Below are 17,512 nucleotides of genomic sequence, written 5' to 3'. Positions count from 1 at the left end.
AGAAACCCCTTTAGTAATTCCTCAGCTCAGTGAGTAGATAGCAAGAACGAAACTAACCACTGGAAGTCAAATTGGACTGCTTCAAACTTAGTCCCGCTAAGGGAATGAGTCTAAAACTCCAAGCCTGAAGCTCTAACAAGCCATACTTTTGGCCAAAAACTGAAAATCCCATGAGGGGGGCAATTTGGATGTTTCCTGTTATGATTTTAAACTCCATTTGTTGAGAAACAGGAGCTCTTATGGATTTATTGACAAGGGATTGGGTATATGAAGAAATGGTGTTTTGCGACTGGTCTGGGAATCTCTTCCCAGTCTCACCTCCTCGGAGGCTTTCTGGTCACCCAGCCTCAATGTAACTTTCTTGAGTGTTCCCACCACCCCAGTGGGAAGCTGCCTCTCCTCTGAGCCCCTCCAGCACTGAGTACCACTCCTCACCCCAACTTCCATTTTGCTTTTCACCCCTGTACCCATTGATGTCCTGGAGTGGGCCTGGGTGGCCAGTGTCACTGGTGATGACGGTGTGTCCCTCCCTCCTCCTCACATGCCCTCCGCTGGGAAGGAGCAGGTCGGCTGTTGAAACCCAGACCTGGGTCCAAGTCTGATCCAATGTGGTCATTTCCAATATTTGCTCGGACAAACTAGCAAGAAGGAGACACCCAAGGATGGAGCAATTTGAGTAGACATCGTGTGGAGGAAGAAAGTCTGAACAATTGGGGGCCCAGAGAGAAGTGCTGAGGCCTCAAGAATGCAGAGCCAAGATTGATTCTCATTTACTGGCAGCTCCAGTAAGGCCATAACTGGGTTATTTTCCCCTTCTTTCCTGTTCTTCTTCTCTTACAAGCTGAGGAAACCTTAAAACCCTCAAATCAGCTGTTGGCTGGCTAAAGAGGTCCTTGTCCTGAAGTGGGTCCAGGGGAGGAGAGAGACCCTGAGTGGAAACAACAGTCTGTGGCAGTGGGAGGGAGGCAAGCATGTCTGCCAATCCTGGGGCCACTCTGAGAAAGAAAGGGGTCTTTGGGAAAACAGCTCAGCATAGTACCAAGAATAAAAACTCTGGCACCAGAGAGACCAGTGTCCAAATCCCAGCCCCATCAATTGTCTTGACTAAATACCTCAACTCCCTGAACCTCAATATACTACAAAATGGAGATTTAAAAAATGTCTAGCATGCTGGTGCTCTGGAAAGCTTCCAGGTGTCTCATCTAGAATCAGGCAATAACCCTGGACCCTCATTTGCTTTAGACGGGATCACTATCTTGCAACCATAAGGGAAAAGTCAAAATCATCACTAGAACAACAGTGCTGACATGCTCCAGCACCCACAAGAGTCCCAGCTCCTACACCTACCAACATAGTTGGCTCTGTGATTAAGCCACTGTGGGCTAGTCTCTGTTACTTGCAGGTAAATGCATTTCTTAATAAACACATCAAACTTTAAAAGCACTGTCCCACTGGATTCTATGCAAATATTATTTCGGATGAACTCATTTAATCGTGAAGTAATATGTTCAAAGGGTACAGCACATAAGTTGCTTCTCCACACATATGAACTCCTATTTCTGTCTCCCCTTAGTTCAGGACAGACAGATAGTGTCCCCTAAGGTTCACTCATTGTAGGAGGCCCAGGGCCACACAAGTAAAAGAGAAAGGACATTGCTACTTGGTCTTCAAAGCCAGGTCTAAGTGGCAGCATGCCCTTTATGAATTTTCTTTCCTGGCTACACCCACTCAAGCAGAGCTGACTGCCACCTCCTTTATGCCTCCACAATATCTTCTACAAATCTCTATAATAACACTGACCACACTGTTTTGCAATGATTTATTTATATGTCTGTACCTACACAGATTCTCGGTGATATGCTCCTCCAGGGCAGGGGCCGTGTTTTATTTATCTTTATACTTTCAGAGCCTAGCGCAGTATCTGGCCCGCAGTAGGTGTTCAATGTTAAATGAATACATGGAGGAGCAAACAAACTAACAAGGAAATGGGCAGGAAGGAGAGGTAGGTGCTGAGGGACCTCCTTGCGCTCCCTTCTCTCCATTCCAGCACCTTTTCCTCACTTCTCCCACCAAGCACCCTATCCTGACATTCTCCCCAGTCTTGCTAAGGATGTGTCAGGAAGCATCGCTTTGGCTTCCAGACTGAAGCATTTTTGTTCTCACTAGAGAACATTTTTATTATGGAGAGAAATGTATGTAAATCAGATCATAAAACCTGTAGCCAGGAAAGCCCCATAACATAGCCCCAGACAACTCTATGTTTATGGAAATGGGTGTGAGGTTTCTTTAATTGGCTACATCTTTGCCTTTTGCCTTCTGTCTTTTCTACTTGTCTGGAACATGGACACAATGTCTGGAGCTGAAGCAGTAATCTTGGAACCTTGAGGAAAAGGCCTAGAGGGCTACAGAAATCTCAGTCCTGATATCCTTGAGTCCTGAACCAATACTTGCTATCCCTACCGCTGGGTTTTTAATTATGTGAGAAAAAGGAATCCTATGTGTTTCATTAAGTCACTGAAATCTTTCCTGTGTCACTTTCAGATGAAGATAATTCCAAGTTGATAATCCAGTCTTATTTCTTCTCCGACATGCCGGGGTCGGTTCACCTGAGGACTTTTACACTTGCTAGTCCCTCTGCCTGAAATGCTCCCCTCTCAGATCATCACATGACTGATCCCTTCTCAAAGTCAGCCATCAAGTTAGAATGTCACTTTCGCAGAGGAGCCTCTCTGAAAATAGCTTCCCACACCGCATCCATCATTCCTTAATAGTATCATCCTATTTTATTGTCTTCACTGCACTTATCACTATTTAAAACATTCTCTCTCTTGCTTGTTTCTTTTTGTCTGAGCCCATGTGAGCACTATAACAAAATATCATGAACTGGGTGGCTTATAAATAACAGAAACATATTGCTCGCAGTCTAGAGTCTGGGAAATATAAGACAAGCACCAGCGTGGTTGTGTTTGGTGAGGACCTTCTTTGAGGCTCATAGCCAGTGCCCTCTCGCTGCATCCTCACATGGTGGAAGGGGCTGGGGAGCTCTCAGGGGCCTCTTTTATAAGGGCATGGATCCCATTCACAAGGGCTCCACCCTCAGGGTTTAAGCACTTCCCAAAGGCCCCACCTCCCAATACCATCACATTGGGCATTAGGATTTCTACATGTGAATTTGGTGGGGACACAAATATTCAGGCTATAGCAATTTTCCATCATCCTACCATCAATGCAGGAATCTTGCCTCTTTTTAGAACTGTTGTATCTCCAGCACCTAAAAGAGCATGAGGCATAGGGTGAATGCTCTATGAATAGGTTCCCAGAGAAGGAGACAACTTCCAGAGTTGGAAATGAATATTTTCCCCATAGGAAATACTGTCATAGATGTCGGTGGAATAGGTTTATAACTTATGGAATTATGGGTTAGAGAGTCCCACTCAATCTCAGGTAGATTTTTAAAATTGATTTCTTGAGTGCCACTCCTTATATCCTTGCAGGCCCTATCCCATTTCACATCCTGCCTTGTGAAAATTATATCTGAGCCCTTTCAAAGTCACCTTGCCTAACTTCCTGCCCTCCCAAGTGGTGTCCTGAACCACTTCTCTTTTCCATGAGTCCATTTAAAAGCAGTACAATCTCATTTCCTTTGAGAGCCCTGCCCCTTTCTGGTTTTCCCTGTGAGGATCATGGTGGGCTGTGATGAGACAGCAAGTAAGGCCTTGACATTTGGGAGAGTAAATTCCTTCTTTTAGTAGCTAAAGAGTATGCCTTTACACAGAGAAACCATAAAGGCAGACTAATAGGATAGGACCATCCTGTTAAACACACTTAAGAAATAAAAAGCAGTTTGAGTAGGTAAAGAATTTACAAGTTCTATGGTCAAAGATAAGCCCAGGCACACAGGTCGGGGGCTGTAACGGACTGTGTTAGTTGTTTCTCAGTCTCCATTCTCTCCTTTTTCCTAGTAGCCAAGTCCTCCTTTTATTCAGGGTGACAAGGACAAATGATGCGTTTCCCAGTCTCCCCGAGGTTAGGTGTGCCCCGCGTTGGAAGAGGTTTTGTTTGGGGCCGCATCAGGCGGCTGACCCGGCTGGGCCGTGGGCCCTTTCGCCTCTCATTTCCTCCTGGTCTGGAACTTGGACTGATGGGCTAGGGCTCCTGTCGTATCTTGTGTCCTAGAGCAAGGCTGACGGAAGCCAGAAACTAAGAATGGGTGACAGAATGATGATTTCATGGGGCAACGAGACGACTTCTGAATTGCCCGTTCCAGGGCTGCTGTTCCGTGAGAGGGCAAACCCTGGTGCCTTGAAGCAGCCACTCCTCTGCATTTTCAGTTAAATGGAGCCAAATATAATCCATTTTGATAAAGATGCTCACTTGGGGAGCTTTAAAAAAATACCGCGGTACCCAGGCTGCATCCCAGATCATTTCAGTCAGAAACTCTAGGGATGGAGTTCAAGCATCGGCAATATTTAAAGCTTCCCAAGTGACTCCAACGTGCGGCTCAGGCTGAGAATCGCTGCTTCAGGCCAACAGGCGTCTTATTGAGCATGTTCAGGAATCTCCTGGGGGATGGGGCGCTGCTTGTTAAAAATTTGGATTTCCAGGCCTCACTCCTCAGGGATTTTGCTTCTTTAGGTCTGAGGGCACCCCAGGTGATTCTGAGACAAGCAATCCAGGGATCACATCGGAAGAAAGACCGCTTTAGACAACGGGGAATCTTTGGAAATTTTAAAGCAAAGAAGTGATGAGATCGGAGAAGACTCTTAGGATTAGTCTGGATCTAGGGAATCAATTGAAAAGAAGAGGGGAAACACTGACAGTAAAGAGACCAACTGGGAGGCAGTACAATAGTTGATGGCTTAGGGGACAGAATTCTGAACTAAGACGAAGAAAGTGGCCAGAGAAATGAGAATAAAAGGAGACAATATACACTGACAAAGGACAAAACACGACAGGACTTAGTAACTGATGGGGTCGGGGTTGGGGGCTTCAAGATGTTTGTTCTTAGTGACCGAGGAACACACTAGGGGTTTGACTTCTGGTTAGTGTGTGTTTTCCTCCTTTGCTCCAACTCAGTTAAATTGGTGTAGATTACTAGTTTACTATATATCTACAACTGCAAATGTTAACTTGATTTTTGCTAAACTGATAGTGTCGAGTGTTTCCCATTAGATGGAAAGCCTTTATTTGCTGAATCAGCCTTTCTATTTAAAGGCTCAGACACTTTATCCTAACAAAAGTCTATTTCACAAATTTTAGTATTTGTATACAAATATATATATTTAAACAAGCAAAGAAATGGTTTTTTGTTTGTTTGTTTGTTTGTTTGTTTGTTTGTTTGTTTTGTCATGCCTTGAAGAGCAGAAGAAATAAATGGACTAGCAGTACAGTTACCACACTGGAGCTATGATTTATGCAGATATATTTTTGGGATGAGGCACAACTAAACGGTTAAGGGCTAAAAGTTTAAAGGATGGCTTTAAAAGGTGATCTCAATGGAAAATGGTTATTTAACAATTCAATATAAAGCCACCAGGCAGACAGAGGTTAGGCTGATATTTTATCAGATAACCCCAATTAGACATAATTACTTTAGGACTAATTCCAAAATACACATTTTCCCCTGATTCATTGTCATAATGAGTGCCTATGCCTCAGAAATCCATCTTAGGTATGCTCTTCAAGCCCTCTGTGGTTTAAAAATGAACACAGTGGCATTACAGTTATAAACCAGAAAACAAACTGTCAAATAATAGAAGTGTCCTAAAATGTAAGCTAATCTAATTTCTATCTAATTTCTTACTAAAGTCTATGTGAAGACAGTTTCTTTTAAGAGTAGGTTTCAAAATACTAAATCACCTTAATGAACAAACAAGACACACATGTCCTCGCCGAGCTTACCACTCAGGTGCCAACATGAATGAGCACAGCCTTGCCCTCCTGGACTTCACAGTAGAATAATAAAGTGACAAATTTTCCTAAAGTTTGGTTTAGAGCCTAATTTTCTCTCTAATTGGGAAATCTATTAAGAAGGCTCTAGCAAGGTGAAAGTCATTAGATCATTCAAACATAACAAGGCTGAACTTCAATGAGCAAGGGGAGAGCACTCGTCCGGATTCCATATCACATTTAGTTTTGTTACTAATAATGGCACCTTTCTTTAACCTGCTGTGAGTCAGTACTTTGTCACTTACTCCAGAGTATGCTTATGGTCCTTAAGCAGCCGTATGAGCACTGCCAGGTGACCACGACCTGCTCAGTTCTCCCACGCACACTGGAGAAGGTGAATGCCCTCTACATGGACTGTAAGATAAGTCTCCTACTTCCCCCAGTATTCTCTTCTGTGGTACGATCTTTGTTTCACCTTCAGATGCTAGTAAGTACATTGGGGAGAGCAAAATGCCAACCACAGTTGGGATTTAGTACCTTTGTGAACACATCCACTCCATACAGAAAGCGTTCCATTCCAGGGTCATGGTCCCCACCCCTATTATGCCCGACAGTCTTGCAAATGATGAAACATTGGGCACAGGGACGTTTTCATGCAAAAGCCTTGAGAGAGAATGTAGCTCTGGGTAGAACTCCACCCCCATTGGGCAAAACAAGCCCAAGTGTACCTTAGATGGCTCAGGGCAATTTACAATGGGTTGAATGATGTCTGCCTTCCCTGCCCTGAATTCATATGTTGAAGCCTTAACCCCCAGTACCTCAGACTGTGACCTTATTTGGAAATAGGTCATTGCAGGTGTAATAAGCTAAGTTAGCATGGGGTCCTACTCCAGTAGGGTGGACTGCTAATTCTATATATAACTGGTGCCCATATAAAAAGAGAACATTTGGACACAGATACACACACACAGGGACAAGGACACGTGAAGATGAGGGCAGAGGTACTTCAACAAGCCACCGATTGCCAGCAAATCACCAAAAGCTAGAGGAGAGGAACAAATTCTTCCTCCCAGCCCTCAGAAGGAGCCACCCCTGCCTACACCTTGATCTTGGACATCTACCCTCTGGGCCTGAGGGACAAGACATTTCTGTTGTGTATGCCACCCAGTGTGTGACGCCTTGTTACTGTAACCCTAGCAAACTAATACAGAATTGTCCTCCCAGCATTATAGCTGATGGGTGGCAAATCCTGTTGGTGCAGATATAACTCCCCTTTCACTGTTTGACCAGTGAGAGTTAAACATTTGAAAACAAAAACACCAATAGGAAGGGAGACTACAGGACAGAGTGGGTGGCTTGGCATGCCTGCCAGCCAGGCCTCTGTTACTAACACCTGAGGCCTCCTCCAGCATGTGGAGCAAAGAGAGCTGAGCGAGCCACCTCCAGGGGCACCGAGCACTTCTCGGTACTCCACCAGCCCATGTAACTACCGCTGTCTCAGCCCAGATGTTCAAAAGGAGCAGTGCTGACTGGGCTGCGGGCTCTACTCCCCTTCTCCCACCTCTCAACTTCCCAGGAAACAGAACAGGGAACCGACGAGAACCAGCTAGAAGTGGGCCTGGAAGAAATAGAGCAGAGAGGCCAAATAGGAATCAAATAAAACTAACGCAGACCTCCGCCAAGAAATAATAAAATAGAAGAAAGAACACGAGGAGAGATGTTGGGAGAAAATAGAAGAACATAGGCACGACTGGTCAGGAAAATAATTGCTGGAGGGAAAAGCCTGCAATCTGTGGGTCTGGGTCTCTAGGACATTCATTATATTGTTCCAGAAAGCCATCAGGAAATTAAGATTCTTCTTGTGATCATACTGTGTTCACAGCGTGACAAACTATTTCTGGAATTCAGTCTTCAAACTTCCTCCACAGTGCTTGTGTTTTCATAGCTCTGTTCTGTAAACAAATGTGATTCTACATGAATTAACTTAGGACACTGGGACAATGCAGCCACAGGACTCACAGTCATTCAAGTTCAACCCTCTCATTGAGATGTACAGAGCTTAACGGACTTGTCCAGTGTCACGCAGCCTACACCACAACAGATTTTATAAATGTCATATTATTTATGAAGCATCCAGGCCGACTTATACAAATGAAACACTTCTAAACCTAACTACCTTTGAACGCTTGCATCTCTGTATTGTTTTTAAGGTTTTAAGGAAGAGGCCCTTTACTATCTGGGAAATGTCCACCTGGAAAATTCATCAGAAGCTAGTGTAAGAAACTAAGGTAAGCAAAAACTTATTCCAGCCAAAATATTTATTTGAAAAATATGTGATGGATAAATATATTTTTATATAAATGTATCTTCACCACTATAATTTATGAATAATTATAAATCTTATTCTTAATTATACTAAGACTCAATAATGGCACCTACTGTCTTTTAAGTGCTTGATGGGATGTTAACTTAATGCTCACAATACCACATGCATTGGTCCCATTACTTATTAACCCTGTTTTTCTAATCAGGAAATTGAGGCAAGGAGAAACAATATCTGTGTCCATGATCAAACTATTTACAAATGGAACAGATGAAATTTGAACACTGGCAGTTTAGCTCCGAAGTCTATGTACTTAACCACTGTAGAAGACTACCAGTTACCACCCTGTGGAGCAACTTGTATATTAGTACATATGTATCCCTAATGAGTGGTACAGCCAGGATTTCATCCAGGTCTAATCTGGTTTAGGATCAATGCTCTTTCCCATCACACAACATACTGCCTCTCACATGATGATACTTGAACTCCACTTTCACTGTCATCAGCAGACACAAGCAGAAGGCAGTGAAGAAAGTCCAGTGCAGTAGACATCACAGAAGCAGTACAGGAAAAGGAATCCTACCCACCAGCCCACCAGCCCACCAGCCTTAGCACAATCTCTCGGGTTTGCTGGAGGACGCTAGTTCTTCTAGGTCACTCCTAGCTTGTGTGCTGTGCTCCTCTCTCTTCGTTTTCAGGATGTGGTGTGGTTGATGGAACAGACACTGGAGCAGGGAGTGAGAGCCTCGGACTGGCAGAGTGCCATGGACAATCTGGGCACCGCATACCTGGCTCCCTTATCCCTCTCAACCACATGAGTGAGCATGACACCTAGTTCACAGGTGAGCGAGCTGAGATTCAGAGAATTAAATATGATTCCATCAAGGTCAAAAAAGTCATTATTGTGTCCAGGTCTGCCTCACTGCAAAATCCTCATGTATACTTGGCCACATCACCTCTAAAGTCACTTCAATCCTCTGAATCTCAGACTCCTCGAGTATAAAACATGGTGGTGTGCTAAATTAGTTCTCTCTGTGCCATGGAGCCCTAGAGATTCTTTGAAGGTGTCTCAGAAGTCATTTGGGGGTACACACACACACACACACACACACACACACACTGCAGTGCAACACCACTTCGGCCTTATAATTCTGGCTTTCCACATTTAGATCGAAGGGGGGATTCTGCTGCTAAAAGAAGTGTGGGGACCACTCTACCACATGATTGTTAAGGCCCCTCTCAGCTTTAATACCTAGGAGGGGAGTCGCGTGGCCAAGGTACAATAACCGAGGTAAATAGAGCAGTGAGAGGAGACTTCTGGTTCACTTGGCTGGCTCAGTCCAGGAAACATCAGATGCCTTTGAAAGAAAAGACCATACCCATCCAGACTTCTGCTGATCTAGACACAGTTTGAGAAAGTGTTTCCATTGTGTCTGTGAAGATGGCCCTTCATACCCTCGGCCAGTTAATGAGAAACACTGTCTGAGTTTTCTTCTTCTGCGGTCACCGGTCCTTGAGGCTTTCAACTGGTCAGGAATGAAAGGGATGGAGCATTTGTGGGCTTTTTTAGTTCGGATACATTGTTTTTTCTCTTTCTGTTTATCTTGCCCTCCTTCGGCCCTGTCTCTCTCCTCTGGCCCCAAGCCAGGTGGTAGACAGGAAAGGAGTGGTGCTTGCTGGAAAGGAATGAGTGATGCACTGGGCCCTCTCCCTCACCTCTAGTGCCACACACAGCAGATGCTGGCACTTAGCTAGGGAGGCTGGCCTCCCGCTGAATACATGGAAAGCCAAGTTTTCTTTTCCCCCATCCCTTATAGCTCATATCCCTTTCACTAAAGCGACATATGTAGCAAAGAATGAAGCTTAGGAAAGGCAAATGTTAATTACGGTGATGGTGATCACGCTCTTAAAAAACACATAATACTTTACATACCTTAAAATTCATGCATTTTTGTGCTAAATTAGTTCTCTCTGTCAAGTTAGTGATTTTTAGTAAATATACAGTTGCATAACCATCGCCATTATTCAGTTTCAGAGCATTTTCATTCTCATCTGCAGTCACTCCCTTTTCCCACTCCCAGCCCTAGGCAACCACTAATCTACTCAGTTTCTTACAGACTTGCTTTCCCTGAGCATCTCATATAAATGGAATGGTATAATATGTGGTATTTTGTGACTGGCTTTGTTCATACTTTTTTCTGAGGTTCATCCATATGTTAGCATGTCTCAGTACTTCGTTGCTTTTTACGTAACGCTTTTTTGAATGGCAGCAATATACAGAGGAAAGATCGTGGGTTTCAGAAACACACAAATGGAGGGCTGGAGCAAAGCTGCGCCACTTCTGAGGTCTGTGGCTTTCGGCAAGTGCCTTTACCTCTCTGAGACCCATTTGTAGGCTTAAGATAGTAATCCTTCCTTCAGAGGAATATTCCGTGGATTAGCTGGGTTGTGCTGGCAAATAATGGGCTCTCAAAAAATCCAGACTTTCTCTCCACACATTACCTAGAAACCTTTGCTTTTACTTAACCATCCTGCTTCAAACTTTAAAATGAACACTACAGCCTCCCGACCAGCCTTCGCGTCAAGTTTGAAACGAGAGCCCACATAACTAGCAGCACCAGGAACGGAATTCCGCTCAGGGAATTACATTTTTCATTAACGGAGCCCAGAGGGTGAGCAGTTAAAGGGATTTCCTTCAATTATATTGCTGTCATTTTTTAGAAAGAAGGTTAAACTGTATTTAATTATTATTTTAAGGAGGAAAACATTTCAAATTCCACCCTAGAATATTTCATAGAGTTGGCCTTACCTTTGCAAGGCTCTAAGAACGATGTATTTTCCCACCAATTCCTATAAAACTGCCCCTAATAACACCAACCCGCAGAGCATGTAAGCAAAAAGCAAAGGGCCTACGCAGCCACCCCCTCCTGTAAATAAAATCCACCTCAAGTCCTCAAAACCCCTCAACTTCTAGCCATCGGTTTCAGGATCTTCCTTTCCTAAACCCTTAGGAGAACCTGAATTTCAGGTGTGTAGCAAAATAAACTAAACTGAACGCCCTATTCATTTTGCCAGCCCGCCTTCTCTGATGAGAGCGTGTCATCGATTTGAGTTCCAGCTTAAAGGGATCCTGACATAACCTCATCTTACGCTCTTGGACAAAAAGTTTACAAAGATGCTACTCCTTAGCCCTGAGCATAAAACGATCTGTTCTAAACCTGTTTTCCCTTCTGAATCATTGTTTCTCTAGCATTTTTCAATCCCCCACTATTCCCCTTTGTGTTTCTGATTGTTTTCCTCCACTCTTATCTGGTATGTATCACAGCTGCATTTCTTCCCCCACCCGAAACACTTAATTTCCTTCCACCTTCTCGAGTCACTCCCAGATTCACTTCCAGCTAAGTACAGAATTACAGTTAAAACAGAAAGGGCTAAGGCTTTTCAATATTTCTACTGAGTAAAGTAGGGTTGTAACATTTTATTTCTCTCTCACTTCAAGGAGATTAGTAGAGTGTATCTATTTTCATGGTAGAAAATGCTTGTTTTCAAATGTAAACTAGTAATTAAGGGAGGCAACATATGGCTTTCTAATCTTTATATCCCAATAATAGCCACTATGCATAATACTGGCATTAAAGATGGCAAAGAATGGTCCTTTCAAGTAGGTAAATTAGATATAATTCCTTCAAGTGATCATTCTGCAACATTATCAAGTGAGTCTAACTTGCACGTGCATTCTGATAAAGCCATATCCACACAGGTAAACAGATAAAGGCTATATCCAGGCTGAACCAAACACTTCCTGTATTTGTATAAAAGTTTCCGTGTTTCCTTTCTGTATGTACTTATGTGAAAATAGGAACTGTTAACAAAATCCATGACTAATTGTTCCCCCCATATTGAGAGATCAGGAAGAAGCGGATAGAGTCCCAAGGGAGTTTTTACTCACTGTATTATCACCTAAAATAAGCTTGGAAATCCATAAATGTGCTAAAAAATACATAAAAATAACTGGGGGGCATGAACAGGTTAGGTTTAGTTAGATTTGTGAATTATCCCAATCTTTAAAAAGTTTTCTTATATTAAAACTTCCCTTTCAGATGTAATGTACAGTATGACATTCATAATCACTAACATTGTATTGCGAATTTGAAAGTTGTTAAGAGAGTAAAAGTTTTCGTCGTGAGCCCTGCCGGCCTTGCTCATGATCCCGGAGATTCAGGAGATTGCAGTTTGATTCCCAGTCAGGGTGCATACCCCTATTGTGGGCTCAATCCCCAGTGGGGGTTGTGTAGAAGGCAACCAATCAATGACTCTCTCATCCTTGATGTTTCTATCTCTCTCTCTCCCTCTCCCTTCCTCTCGCTGAAATCCATAAAGATATATTAAAAAAAAAAAAAGTTCTCATCATGAGAAAAAAAATAATCTGTATGGTGACAGATGTTAGTTAACTAGACTTATTGTGATCATTTCACAGTGTATACAAATATTAAATCATTATGTTATATAGCTGAAACTAATATAATGCTATATGTCAATTACATCCCCCCCAAAGGCACAAAAATATTACAAAACAGCAACAAAAACCTTCCCTTTTGTATACTAGAGCAAAGAGAGTAAATTAGATCCAAGATTTTATTGTAGGGATTTTGTTTTAAATGCTATCATAGGAATTTATGTCATGGTATAAATAGTTCAGTAAATCTGGGATTTACCAAAGACTTTCTCTCTACTGCACAGGCCTTTTGTGCAGATGTTTAGCCGCAGATGACAAAATACTCTTGAGGCATGATGATTACACTACCTTGGAGTATGATTTGGCCTATTGTTTGTTTAGAGAATCCTGATCTCAGGGTGATTGGTCAAAACCCCACATTTGCAGAGTTCACCTCTGAGGCCTTGGCCACCATAAAGATGTCAATATGCATGCACCCTGCATATGAATTACCAAATAATGCCAAGAGTCTCCTACCCTGAGATGGCAGCGAGTTTTTGGTGTGCCTGCCGGGCCATTTCACAGCCTTTGGTTCTGGTCTTGTGCATTTCCGCCCGGAGCGAGGGGCAGCTGACCGAGACGTCCCCAATAGAAATGACCAACTCTCGGTACAGGGCCACTTGCGTGTTGAACTCTTGGACAAGCTGGAAAAGAAGTGAGTTTCGTTCAGGAAACACTTATCAGACAATTCCCTATTTTTGGTGTACATAAACAGGCTTCCACTGGCACTTGAGTCCCCCCCCCCCATCTCCAGCTTAAAAATCTACAAATTATTTCAGGATTAAGGCACAAAGATGGTAAATTCTCTTTGTCCTAGGCAAGTGTTTCTTTTCGCCCGTAAGTTTCCAGACCTACTCGCCCCCGCCGGCCAGACTCCGCTCCTGAGGAGCGAGGAGGCAGGTCTGAGGTTACCGTCGCCACTCCCGGGGCGCTGGAGAGGCGCCGCGAGCCCGCCTGTGGAGCGTGCGTCCATCACGAATCTGAAGTTGCGTGGGGTGGGGACAGAGGCCAGAGGGGGTGGTAACAGGCAGACCGTTCACGTCCCGTGGGGCCACTGAACCGCTCAGGGGCCGGCCACTGCTCTGCGCTGGAACCTTCCTCCCCATCTCGGCGCAGCGAGCGCACCGCCCCGTGTGCTCCGCTTGGGTTTGTTTGCTACAATCTCCCCACAAAGCAGCACCCCCTCCTGTCCTTTCCCTCCCGGGTGCGCAAGCCAGTTCACGGCGTCGTCCGTATCCACCATTCTCAGAGGGGCAGAGGCACGACCTCAGGACTCTGGCTGTGGCACTTCTTTGAGGGGCCATTAGCACCGGGGTGTCACCCCTAAATCTAGGGGACTGCAGATTTAAAAATAGTGCCTGTGCACGTGATCGGCATGGAGGAACCGAGGGTGGGGGAGTGGCTGGCACTCAAGCAAAAAACGATTCACAGACACGATTCTCCTACCGCCTCTCCAAAAAAAAAAAAAAAAAAAAAAAAAGGCGCAGTCTTCACCTACCATCTTGCAGTCGTCCAGGGCTCGGTGGGTTTTGTGGGCGCTCTCGGAGCCACTGCCCCTGCGTTCCCACTCCCCGCTCTGCAGCTGGGGCTTGCTGATCTGAAAGATCGAGGAGCGGGTGGGCCGGCTGGGGCGCTTCTTGCGCCCATTCGGTGCAGAACTCATGCATACACATCCAGCGAGCCGAAGCCTCTGGTGCAGTGCGCCCCGGCCGGGCGGCCCAGTCGCTGCCCTGCGCGCCGCCGAGCAGCCGGAGGAGGCCGGGCGCGGGCTCACGGGGCTGCGGCCGGCCGCGCGGGTGGGTAACCTTCAGCCTGGAGGAGAGCCGGGGGAGCGCCGGCGGCGCCCTGCAGCATCGCTCCGCCAGGAGCGCGGAGGGGGCTCGCTCAAGTTCTGCTCAGCAGCATCGCCGGCCCCGTCCCGGGATCTGGGCGCTGGCGCAGGCTCGCACCGCCTTCCCCTCGGCATAGACCGCCGGGCTGGGCGAGAAGGAACGCGCCTCCCGGCGGCTCGGAGTTTCCATTCAGAGGGAGCCGCTTTCAAAGCCTGCGCCGCAAGGTGGGGGGCGGGGGCGTCGCTCCAGCTCCAGCGTCTTCCCTCCCTCCCTCCCCCGTCGCCAGGCCTGGAAGGGCTGGCCGTCCCCGGAGCGGGCAATTGGCTCTAATGGGCCGCCTCGATCCCTCGTCTCCACGGCCCGTCCGGGTGAGGATCCCAAATGAACCGGTGGCGGGACTGGCGGACGCGGGGAATCGGTCCGGCTGACGTGGTGCGCTGTCCTGCGCGTGGATAGGACGGGGCCGCTAATGTGATCCGTCCAGGCAACCTCCTCGCCTCCACAGTTTATGCACTTATCCAATCACATCCCCCGGAACATCAATTGCAATATTACTTCATCTGCTCTATTATTAGAAACGAAAAGTGTCATCGGAGTGGAGCACGTTGTCACATGCTGGGACCGAAAACAGGGATTGCAGATCAACTAGTGCGGGCTCGAGGCCTCGCTCTCCGACGATCAGAGCTCAAGGCGAGGAGGGAGCGAGGCTTTTACTTCCAAAGGGAGATGTAAGGCAAGAGGGAAGCTTTGTCTCCAGGGGTTCTGCTGTGGTGGTGTTTCTGCTGTTTGTCTTTGAGGAGGGGGGTCAGGAAGCCAGTAGGGCAGAAGGCGCTCGGGCCATCAGTCAAACTGGTCTTCATCGCATCCTGTTTTAATTAGTGAAATTTTTGGCTTTCATTGCAGAGTTTTCAGTCCCCCGGCTCTGAGAGTTTCCCAGGAGAGACCTGGACAAGTAAGAGCCAACAGGCCTCCCTTGCCACTCCGAATGACTTCTCCTTTATGGGACACCAGTGACCCAGGGACCTGCACGAAAGAGGGTGGGAGTGAGTTCCTGGACCACTAAAGTCCATCCTTACCGCTGGCAGCCCCTTTCTTCTGCGGGAAGGGAGGCCAAATGGGCATTCAGTTCCGATGCCTGGCAAATGCTGACTGCCCTGAACGGTTCATTTGGAGGGGACAGATAAAGAGGTCTGCCACTGGGGAACAAGTAAAAGCCTAACGAAGAACTAATCAGAGGTTCCTGGTCAACTTTGTAGTGGGATACGGAGAATACACAGTTAGGGAGAGCCAGGTACAGCCAGGAAGGCTAACACCACAGGGAAGCGTTAGGATCTATGTATTTTTTACAAGCTACGTAAACATAATGGGGGTGGTGTGGTATAATAAGAACAATGCTTGGTCTTTGTCCCCAGTTCCTGACACAGAGAAAACCCTTGGCATTCCATGAGTAAGTAATAAAGGTGGTAAGCCTCGTGTCACCAGAAAGACCAAGCCTTGACCTGAGGTCTAGAACTTCAGCTCAATCCCCCAACCTCTGGGGAGGGGAGAGGGGCTGGAGATTGATTTATTATGAAAAACCACAGTGAAATCTCCATAAAACCCCTAATTGATGGGGTTTGGGGAGCTTCTGGGTTGAAGACATGGAGTTGCGGGGAGGGCGCCTTGCCCAGAGAAGGCATGGAAATTTTGTGTCCCCTTTCCCATACCTTGCCTTATGCGTCTCTTCCATTTGGCTATTCCTGAGTTGTATTCTTTATAATAACAGGTAAAGAAAGCGCTTTCCAAGTTCTGCGAGCTATTCTAGCAAATTATCACATATGAGGGGGTATGTGGGAACCCCTGACTTTGTAGCCAAGTCGGATAAAATTGTGGGTAACCTGGGGACTTGATACTTGTGATTAGTCTGTGAAGTGAGGGCAGTCTTGTGGGACTGAGCCCTTAAACCTGTGGATTGGATTGAATCGAACTGGATTGAATTAATTGTAGGACACCTCGTTGCTGTTGGAGAGTTGAACTAGTGCTGAAAAAGATACCATGTGCTTGGTTGGGGAGGAAAAATCCTAACAAGTGGATATCTGATGGCTACTCGGATGTATTTGCACATTACTTCACAAATACTGAGAGTCAGTTTCCCCTAACAGAGTCGGGAGGGAGATATCAGCTCCAGCCCTAGACCTTGGTGCGCTGCTGTCCGCCAGCTGTTCAGATGGCCCGGACAGACGGCCCAGAGACCAGGATGAAGGGCTCTTCAGCTGGCCAGTCTCCCCAGATATAGGAAGACAGAAAAGGTTAACTCTTAGTCGACTCTCTGTTCCTCTTTCCCTTGACCCCAGTTTTCTTTCTGTGTCTCATGTATGGAGAGGGGAGGTTGAGGAACACATTAGGTGAGTTGGTGGGATTTGCTGGGATTTAGTGAGTGGTCGAGATGCTGAGGAGGAAGGTGGGGGGTGCTAAGAGGATTTAAGGAAGGAGAGGTAATAATCATTTGTAAATTATTTAAGTCCTGTGACCTCCCTTTTGTTGCCACTAATTACCCCACTCCCCAAACTTAAAGAAAAGCCTGCTCAGCCGGAGGTGGTACTTTAGAGAGTTAGAGGAAAAGGGGCTGCATTTTTCACGTGTGTGGACCTAGGGTGGGGAAAAAAGAACACTGGAGGCCAGGCTCCTGGTTGCCTTTTGCCACCATCCCTTCCCTGCAGGGAAACAGTGACTGTCACCAGATTTGAGCATCTCAAAGCTCCTCAGTAGTAGCTTTCTACTCCAGCTACAACCATCTGGTTTCTGACCCATCCCCCAGCCCCCACTCCCCACCCCTTCTGCCTAGAGACAATTTCAACAAATTAAAAGAAAAAAAATCCCCTCAACACAACTGCGCTGCACGGTTTCTATGCCATATTTCTTGCAGGAGGTGGAGGGAGGGGATAAACGGGTCAAAGTCAGTGCCACATCTGAAGGACTACAGATTTGGAAATC

At 46.0% G+C, this 17,512-nt stretch overlaps 1 protein-coding gene across 2 annotated transcripts in view; it reads right to left on the bottom strand.

Moving 5' to 3' along the window:
• Nucleotides 1-14,429, bottom strand: part of RGS7BP (regulator of G protein signaling 7 binding protein) — an 86,498-nt gene extending 72,069 nt beyond the window's left edge. For both annotated transcript variants that reach the window (XM_016198758.2, XM_016198759.2), the window contains exons 1-2: nt 14,206-14,429; nt 13,185-13,351 (exon numbers count right to left, since the gene is read on the bottom strand). In XM_016198758.2, the coding sequence (XP_016054244.1) occupies nt 13,185-13,351; nt 14,206-14,370 (332 nt within the window). In that variant the 5' untranslated portion in view covers nt 14,371-14,429. The remainder of the gene's footprint in view (nt 1-13,184; nt 13,352-14,205) is intronic.
• Between the last annotated feature and the right edge of the window lie 3,083 nt (nt 14,430-17,512).

Source organism: Miniopterus natalensis, chromosome 3 (assembly GCF_054644295.1).
Source record: "Miniopterus natalensis isolate mMinNat1 chromosome 3, mMinNat1.hap1, whole genome shotgun sequence".
Taxonomy (NCBI): Eukaryota; Metazoa; Chordata; class Mammalia; order Chiroptera; family Miniopteridae; genus Miniopterus; species Miniopterus natalensis.
Note: the sequence above shows the minus strand (reverse complement) of the source record. Positions and strands in the feature narration are given on the sequence as shown.